At 45.9% G+C, this 9,368-nt stretch overlaps 2 protein-coding genes across 3 annotated transcripts in view; one reads left to right on the plus strand and one right to left on the minus strand.

Moving 5' to 3' along the window:
• KHNYN (KH and NYN domain containing) overlaps nt 1-9,368 on the minus strand; it is a 30,228-nt gene that overhangs the window by 9,186 nt on the left and 11,674 nt on the right. Inside the window, exon 2 of the mRNA XM_014534263.1 lies at nt 7,397-7,400. The gene's annotated coding sequence lies outside the window, so the exon portion shown is untranslated. The remainder of the gene's footprint in view (nt 1-7,396; nt 7,401-9,368) is intronic.
• Nucleotides 382-3,236, plus strand: CBLN3 (cerebellin 3 precursor). 2 transcript variants are annotated; one of them, XM_005859567.2, is made up of 3 exons: nt 388-1,022; nt 1,319-1,438; nt 1,766-3,236. In XM_005859567.2, the coding sequence occupies exons 1-3, from the start codon at nt 723-725 to the stop codon at nt 1,961-1,963; spliced, it is 618 nt and encodes a 205-aa protein (XP_005859629.1). In that variant the 5' UTR covers nt 388-722; the 3' UTR covers nt 1,964-3,236. The 2 variants fall into 2 exon arrangements, with proteins under 2 accessions (XP_014389750.1, XP_005859629.1); XM_014534264.1 differs by lacking the exon at nt 1,319-1,438 and having other exon boundaries at nt 382-1,022.

Consider the following 9,368-nt stretch of genomic DNA (forward strand, 5'->3'; position numbering starts at 1 on the left):
GGTCTCCCTCCTCTGCTGATCCCTCTGTTCCTGCTGTTCTCCGTATTCTCAGGAAAGAGGCACCACTGATTGAGAGTCAGAGGTGAAGAGAGTTTTAAAGGGACGAATTCAGGCCCTGCAGGTGAAGCTATTGGAAGGCCAAGGAGGAAAAGTGACTGGCCGAGTGACACTGTGGGCCCAAGTACTTTTCCACCAAAACAATTGTGGGAAAAAGACAAGGGCTTTCCTTCCTAACAATGGAAAAGGTGCCACTGAGAGTGCTGTGAGGGACTTTGAAGAGGGGAGGAATGAGGAGGAGGAAGGACCGGAGGAGCCGTCTCCTGCACATATGCGCGCGCGCACACACACACACACACACACACACACACACGTTCTCTGTCGTCCCAGTTCCAGTCGTCAGTGCTCTCTGGAGAGGCTGCCTGGGGTTCTGGCTGTAGCCGTCCTGTCTGGCTGCTTCATCTCTCCTCTCCCTCCCAGAGCCCAACTGCTGTCATTTTGTGCCCTGCCAAGGAGGAGGGAACTGCAGTGACAGCAGGAGTGAGAGGCAGGACAGAGTTGTGGGGCACGGAGTGGTATGGAGAGGGAGATGCTGAGACCAGGTGACAGGGAGACGCAGAGAGAGGGCTAAGGAGTAGGGTGAGAACTGTTGAGAGTCTGGGGGAAGAGTAGAAACTAAAAGGAGTAGCAAGAAGACAGGACTTGTGGGTCACAGCCACTCAGCCATGCTGGGAGCAAAGCGACTCTGGCTACCAGGTCTTGCTCCCAACCCCTGGTTGCCCTTGGCCCTGACGCTTCTGGCGCTGGCGACCGGATGGGCCCAGGAAGGGTCAGAGCCGGTTCTCCTGGAGGGCGAGTGCCTGGTGGTCTGTGAGCCCGGCAGGGCTGCTGCAGGGGGGCCTGGAGGAGCAGCTCTGGGAGAAGCGCCGCCTGGAAGAGTGGCATTTGCTGCAGTTCGAAGCCACCACCATGAGCCAGCAGGGGAGACGGGCAACGGCACCAATGGGGCCATCTATTTTGACCAGGTAACCCCCTACCCTGCAAGGACCTGGAATCAATGCAAGCCCACTCTGCTGCTAAAAAGACAGCCCTGCTATGGCCAATGGCCTCTCTGCCCCTCTGCCCATCTCCTTTCCCTTCACTCTTACCCCTACACCTCCTTGCCCTTTCTCACTATTTTTTTTTTAATCTGTGCATTCCTCCTGTGGGAAGCTACTTGCAACTCCCTATTTTCCTTATTCACTGCCTCATCATTCAACCCAGTGGTTTCCCTGAGCCCCAGGCGTTCCCCAGCCCACTCAGCAGGGTCTGCTTCCCCCAGGTCTTGGTGAATGAGGGCGGTGGCTTTGATCGCGCCTCAGGTTCCTTCGTGGCCCCTGTCCGAGGTGTCTACAGCTTCAGGTTCCACGTGGTGAAGGTGTACAACCGCCAAACCGTCCAGGTGACCTGAACATTGGGCCCTGTTGTTGTCCAGACTCGGGTGGGGGGAGGAATAAGTGGAGCCCAGCTGACTCCTGGGCAGACCCCCATTGGCCTGTGTCCTGGGGGGCCAGGAGCAAGGGAGGAAAGGGCCTGCCTCCCAGAGAGTGGGGGATCTTCAGAGTGTAACACTGGCTACCCCCTCAGCTCTCCCAGGAGATTGCACTGAGCCTCAGATTCCCAGGTTCCAGAGTGTCCCTCTGGGGCTGGGAGAAGAGGAGTAGCCCTCAGAAAAGTGGGGTCCTAGGACAAGGGCTGGGTAGAGACGCTAACTGGTCTCCCTTCCCAGGTGAGCCTGATGCTGAACACATGGCCTGTCATCTCAGCCTTTGCCAATGACCCTGATGTGACCCGGGAGGCAGCCACCAGCTCTGTGCTACTGCCCCTGGACCCCGGGGACCGGGTGTCTCTGCGCCTTCGTCGGGGGAACTTGCTGGGTGGCTGGAAATATTCAAGCTTCTCTGGCTTCCTCATCTTCCCACTCTGAGGGCTCAAGCCTTTCAAGAATGGGAATCCAGCCCCTGACCTCTGTCCTCTGCCCTCCCCTGCCCCAGAAGCAACATCTTTGGGGCAGGAGAAAGGCTCCCTCTGGCTGCCTGAATTCCACCTTCTTGCATGGGACCTTGTGCCAAACACCCAAGGTGATGAGTAGAGCTATATCTAGGGACGGGCCCCTCTAACCTCCCTCCCCCTTTTCACATGCCCTCACAACCTCTCACTGCATCTCTCTGTCTGCGACCTTAGGATCAGGGCAGGATTTGGCAGGTAAAAAGTCCTGCGATACTTTGCAGACTTTGCTGCTCCTTCCCCCACCCCACCCCCAGCCTCTAGCTCAGTGCTACTTGGAAACAGGTGGCACAGGTGAACCTGACAGGCCCCCACAAGGGCCCAGATGGACTGGCCTCATCATACCCTACAGGCTCCTTCCTGTGAGGAGTGCCAGCATCACGGATTTCTGCCAACAGTCAGGAGCTGAGCCAGCACCATATGGACGAGGGCAGGAGGCTCAGCCACCAGTATAATTGTGGGGAGGGCCACTGAGGAGCCCAGAGCCTATGGCTGGTAGGACAGGAATGGGACATGTGACCAGCCTGAACAAGGTACACATTTTTCCTGCACACTGGGGCAGCCAGCAGGCAGCGAACCTGGGTGTTCATCTGTACAGGTCCCAAATGGACTCTGGCCCTCACCTCCCCACCTGAGTCATGGGTGTGTGTGTGTGTGTGTGTGTGTGTGTGTGTGTGTGTGTTTGCTCTGGCTGAGAGCAGGTATACAGTGCTTCCTTGGGCAGCTGTTGGTGGGGGTAGAAGGTCACCTGTGGACAAGTGTAGATCTCCAGGCATGGAACACATCAATGACCATAGCAATCTTTTAAAAGTGCTCAACCTTTGTAGTCTAAAGTTCAATCACTTCATGTTCTAGCCACCACCTCCTTCCTCCCAGCTCTATCAAATACCTTCACCAAACCTGTTGTGGAATATCCCACAACCTCTCTTCTTTCCCCTGATCTGTGCTATCTTAGCCTCCTTTTAAACTTCCTATTTCCTTGGTTTCAATGATGCATCCCTTCAACCACTCTCCTGCCATTATTATACACTCTCTTACCTGGCTGTCCAATTGGTCCAGCATGGATGACTCTATCAATAAAGTAACTAGAGAATGATAGTTGATGAGACACTATAAGATCACTAAAGATAAAAGATGCCATTACAGTTTGGATTAGAGACTCCAGGATACAAGCAGGTATGTTGTAGAGAAAATAAGTATAAGATTATGCCCTGGCCAGCGTGGCTCAGTTGGTTGAGCATCAGCCCATGCTCCAAAAAGTTGCCTGTTCTATTCCCAGTCATGGCACATGCCAGAGTTCCGGGCTTGATCCCTGGTGGGGGGCTTGCAAGAGGCAGCCAATTGATGTTTCTCTCTCATCAATGTTTCCCTCTCTCTCTCATCCTCTCCCTTCCTCTCTCTCTCAAATCAATAAAAACATATTATTTTTTAAAAAAGGAAAACTGTATGTTAGAGTCAAAAAAAGATTTAGTAATGCTTGAGTTAAATAGGAAATACCAATGTGAATGTGTGGTTTTCAAAAGACATAATTTTTTCCAATTTTATTACTAAGATAGCATAGAAACAACATTAGGAAAAAATCTGATATGCATTCTTAGCACCTGGATCTTTGCTTCAAATATTACTCACCTTTAAAAGGACCCAGGGTTACTTGGAGAATAGCTCCTTATCTCAAATAACTATAGGCCTGGAACATGTTGTTGAAGACAATAAGCAAGGATGTATAGAATAAAGCTGAGAAGGTAAAGGAACCAGTTTTTAAAAACACCTGGCATTCTGTGACAATTTGATCATCAAGAGAAAAATAACATAGTTAATTAGAACAAGGTGAATTTTTTAAATTTATGACTTTCCATAGTGATATTCCTAAAGGAAAAAGTCACTATGAAGTGAAGAATGAATATAATAGGATATTTTTAGTTTGTTTTGATAAGTAGAAGAGTATAAATGTAATATGTATTTTAACTATTCATAAGGTACATTTACTTTTCTTTATCTGTATAAGGGAGGGGTGTGTATAGAGAGCTGTGAGTAATTCCAGAAAAAGATTGGAACTGTACCAAGAATGAAAGAGACTGATTGGCACCATCTGGTCATATATTACAACTAGAAAGAAAGTCCAATAGTGTGTTACAAGATAATAAATTAGTCAAGTGTCCAAAAGATAACTGCTCACTGCTCAAACTTGATCCTTTATCTCTCAGGAAAGGGAGCCTCTGTATTACCATACTAATTATAACGATATTACAGCAACAGTGAAGCCCAAAATAAAAATGGCTTAAGCAAAGTAGATTATTTCTGTCTCACATAGAAGAATCTGCAGATAGAGTCCAGGGATGAATGACAGTTCTTTTGGGTTCCTGGATCCAATTCCAATGTGTGTGTGGGGGGGGGGGCGGGGGTGCTTCCCACAAAACACCAAGCAATTCTCAGACACCAGCAGGATATCCAAGAATTGGGTTCAATTCAACACGATTCTGAGCCTACCTACCTGGATTTTGCATCAGATTCCACAGGTTAAGGATTCAGTCCTACACCACCACCACTCTTTACTTCAGACCCCAGCCGAAAGCCCAGACTGTTAACTGTACTTCTAACCAACTGCTATAGATTGGAAGTTCCAATGGCTCCTTCCTTGACAACTTCCAGGTTGTGACCTGTGCCTCTGATTGACTGACTAGGTTCCAGGGTTAAACAAAAAACTTTTAACTTCCACCCTGGCCGGTGCGGCTCAGTTGGTTAGGCATCATCCCCGTGAAAGGTGGCTGGTTCGATTCCCAGACAGGGCACATACCCCAGTTTTGGGCTCAGGTTTTAGGTTCGATCCCCGGTAGGGGACGTGTAGGAGGCAGTCAACCCATCAATGTTTCCTTCTCACATCAATGTTTCTCTCCCTCTCCCTTCCTCTCTCTCTAAAAATCAATAAAAAATCTTTTTAAAAAACTTCTAACTTTCACAGCTGAGTTTTTTAAAAGAAGGGGTTTATTAGGCCATTTCTAGCAAAAAAAAAAAAGAAGACTGGTTGTGGGGCATGGAGTCTAAACCACTGCATGGGGTCAGGACTTGCATGCATGCATATAAGCCTAACCAATAATTACCTTAATCAATAAAGGAAAAACATTATAAAAAATAAAACACTGCATGGGTAGGTAGAAAAGATAACATATCTGATGTCCAGGAGTTTTGCCAGTGTTTTTATACATCAAAAATGGAGGCGAAAGCTGTAAGCCATTCTGAAAGAATTTACTTTAGCTATAAATAAAGGGAATGGGGGAAGGTGGGGTGGGGCTAGTTCTGGGATGGGGACAACAGAGTCCACAAAGTTCATGTGCAATAAGAAGCGGGCTTCAATGGCACCCCAAAATTAATTCTCTCTTGGATGATCACAGAGATAGCTACCTGGAAATTAATCCTAAATTCCAACAGATACCCAAGAATGTGAGCAGTCTTTTGTCATACAGCAATTAACAGGCTAACTGTTGTGTCTCTTTCACTCTCTGGTGCTGGAGTTTTAACTTATAACATCCCAGAATTTTTTCTCTTGTCACCAGTGACCTCCAATTAATTTGCTAGAGAGGCTCACTGAACTCAGAGAAACACGTTACTTACTTACTAGATCACCTGCTTATTATAAAAACACTCAAGAGCCCTAGTTGGCCAAGTAGCTCAGTTGGTTAGAGTATTGTTCTGATATAACAAGTTTACAGGGTTCTATCCCCGGTCAGGGCACATATAAGAATCAACCAATGAATGCATAAATAGGTGTAAGGGACATCCCTGGTCTTTAAGGATTTTGTCTCACTGTACCAGGCCTACCTTCACTCTCAATGGAGAAGGCCCTGGACTGAAATCTGCATGACAACCTTATTCTTGTTCACTGTGCTCTTTCTGTGACCTCCCATAACTGACTCTCCATGGCCAACATCTTCGTCTTTGGCTGATGGTGGTATTACAAGGGATGGCCTCCGCCATTTTGGTGAATTAATTCAGTGTTCCTTGGTCTCTCCCATGTATACAGGAGGTATGCATGTTATTAAACTTAATTTGTTTTCTCCTGCTAATCTGTCTCGTTAATTTGATTATTAGTGTAGTCACCATTAAGGTGAAGGATACATTAAGGTGAAGGATAATTTTTCCTTCCCAACATGGTTGTAGGACTGGGGCTCTGGCCCCCTCCACCTTTGAGCCAACAATGTCAGGCCAAGTCCTTCTCACATTTTAATCTCTCTGACCTACACTTCTGCCACACGTCTGACTTCAGTGGAGAAAGTTCTCTGATTTTAAGGACTCATGTAATTAGATTGGCCCCACCCAGAGAATCTTTTAAGGTTCATAACCTGAAGTACATATTACAAGTTCCTTTTGCCATGAAATAGAACATATTCAGAGGTTCCAGAGATGTGGGCATGGACATCTGTTGACATCATTTAAAGAAAAGGCATCTAGTTACAATACACCAAATACATGGAAAAGGTGTAGGCTTGAAAGGGTCCTGTGATAAACAAGATAAGCTCAGGTTTTAATCATCTTAAAAGGTTAAACCAGTTCCCAGGCCCCAATCAAGACTTCATCAATTTTTTTTTTAATTTTCATAAGAGTTTATGTGAGTCAAATTGACAACATGCTGGAAAGCAAGATCTCAAATGCTGGAGAAAGACAGTTTTGCAATTTTCTTTATATATAATATTCTTTGGGATATCTACATTCAAACTTTGGTCTCAGCTGAGATAATATCCATCTCTTGGGTCTACAAACCAATTTCTATAACGGGACTAAAGGTCGGGATGATAAACTTTGTAAACTTTGTAGGATTTTGTGTGCTTTACCAAAATGTGTGATGCTTTTAGAGAAGCTGGCATACTATACTGGTGATTCTATCAAAATATGGAGGAGGATTTAAGTTTACAATCGATGTTTAAATAATTTGATTTGTAAAATGTGTTGACTTTGATTTGCTGGTTATATAAATCATGTTTAAATGTTTAGACAATTTTTGCTTAAATGGATTTATGAAGTAAATAGATTAAGCAATAAATAAAGCACAGATGGTGGTTAGTGTTCCCCTCCAGGTACAAAAAGCTCCTCAGACTTTAAATATTCTAAAAATAGGATCCAACTGCCCTGCTTTCCCTACACCCACGCCCTGGCAGCTGCTTACCACAGAGAAAAGTCCTATAGGATTCATTGTGATTCCTATAGGATTCACTGTGGATCTAAGCCCATGGTCTCCAGCCACCCCATCCTCAATCCGCCAAGCAATTCTCCTGTGGTTCCCTTTGCCAGTCTCTTTCCTCACCCTCCCCAGAATCCAGTTAAAGCCTTCTGTTTTCTCCTTAAATCCCTTACCCCCCACCCAACTTTGCCCCCACTGTCAGCAGCTGATGGCCTCACCTTTTACAGTGAAAAAAAGCAGAAACTCCAGGCAGGAGCCCCTCCACCACCACATTGAGAAACTCACCAGCCTCCTCATCTTGGCTTTCTCCTAGCTGGTTCAGTAGAATATGTGTCGATTCTCTTATCAATACAGCTATCTTCTTCCTCCAGCCATGGATGCCATTTCTTCCAAACATACTCTCTTCCTTTCCTCTCACCTCTCCCATATGTTCAACTTCTCCCTCTCTACTTATTTCTCCCCTTCAGTTAAATAGACTCAAGTCTCTTCAACCTAAAAGAGAAAACAATGGGTGTGGAAATGGCTGTAGATGTTTAGTTATTCTCGGCTCTATATGCCCCCAGAATTGATTGGCATAATTCTCCTCCTCTTTAGAGCCAAATATCTATGCTCACCAGTTGTTCGCCTCTATATCAGCTATGGCCTCCATAGCTCCACCTAAATTGCGCTCAGCTACTCACTCACTACTTCCGTGTCACTAAAGTCAATGGACACTTCCTAGTCCTTCTGTTACTGGGGCTCTCCCTAACATTTGACCCTGTTGACCACACCCTCCTAGAAGCACTCTCTGACCCGATTCCCTGATTGTACTCTCCAGGCTTTCCCTCCACCTCTTTGCCAAAAAACCACATGCCCAGTTTTTTGTTTGTTTGTTTGTTTGTTTGTTTGTTTGTTTGTTTCAGGCTCCTCTACCTCTGCACTTTGTTTGTTTGTTTGTTTGTTTGTTTGTTTGTTTGTTTGCCCTACTGGGGATCAAGCCCACAACCCGGGCATGTGCCCTGGGCCAGAATCGAACCTGGGGCCCTTCAGTCCGCAGGCTGACGCTCTACCCACTGAGACAAACCGACTAGGGCTCTGCACATCTCTTAAATGTTGATTTTCCTCAAGGTTCTGCCCTAGGATTCCTTCTGTCTCAAAAGCAGGATTTTCCCCCATGTACTGACAACTTCTGCATTTTTTTTCTCTATCCAGAATCCTCCTCCTAAATCTCAGACTTATACATTGTATGTCTCACCTTAAAGTCAACCTGCTAAAATTATAGTTTCTCCTCCCTAAATCTGTTCTCCCTCCTTGTTCCCTGTGTCTACAAATGGAACCTCCCTGTTACCTCAACCAAATACCAGCTCTTATCTTCAATTCTTGCCTCTCCCATAACCTCGTATCCAATGACTCACATCCATGGGTCCCACCATTGTTTTCCATCCACCCTGGCTCAAACCACCAATCTCTCAGAGTTCTACAAAAGCTTCCTAACCGGCCCCTTGACCTCCAGTTTTGCCTCCCCTAGTCCATTCTCTGCACTGGGGTTGCCATAATGATCTATCTAAATGAACTTCACTGGCTAAAGCTCTTAAGGGGAACCCCAGGAGGGGAGTGGGTTTCAGAATGAAGTCCGTATTTCTTAACATTGATATTTTAAGGTCCTTTGTAATCCAGTTGCTGCAATATCCCTGCTTCATTTTTCACATCTACAAAAATGTGGAAACCTATGAAATAACGCCATTTATTAGCTGAGGGAAAATGGCACCTCTTGGAAAAAGAGAGTATGGCATTCAAGTCAAAACTTACCAGGGCCAGCCCTGGCCGAGTAGCTCAGTTGGTTAGAGCATCGTCCCAGTGCACCAAGGTTGTGGGTTTGATCCCTTGTCAGAGCACATACAAGAAAGAGTCAACCAATGAATGCATAGGTAAGTGGAGCAACAAATTGATATCTCTCTCTCTCTCTCTCTCTCTCTCTCTCTCTCTCTCCAAAATCAGCAAATAAAGGGAAAAACATTACCAGGGACAAAGGAATCATTTGTAGACACAACTGAGGTAAGTCAGGACCTATTTTAGTTTATAAATCACATTAATCTGGGACAAACTGAAATGGAGAAATCTTCGCTGACACTATATAACATTAATGAATAACGGAAAGACCATAGATTGGGGG

This window comes from Myotis brandtii, unplaced genomic scaffold (assembly GCF_000412655.1).
Source record: "Myotis brandtii unplaced genomic scaffold, ASM41265v1 scaffold1279, whole genome shotgun sequence".
In the NCBI taxonomy this organism is placed as follows: domain Eukaryota; kingdom Metazoa; phylum Chordata; class Mammalia; order Chiroptera; family Vespertilionidae; genus Myotis; species Myotis brandtii.

Coding starts and splice junctions, on each gene's coding strand:
- CBLN3 (XM_005859567.2), top strand. CDS start 723: ATGCTGGGAGCAAAGCGACTCTGGCTACCAGGTCTTGCTCCCAACCCC. Junction 1,023..1,318: donor GGGCCATCTATTTTGACCAG/GTAACCCCCTAC, acceptor TGCTTCCCCCAG/GTCTTGGTGAATGAGGGCGG. Junction 1,439..1,765: donor ACAACCGCCAAACCGTCCAG/GTGACCTGAACA, acceptor CTCCCTTCCCAG/GTGAGCCTGATGCTGAACAC.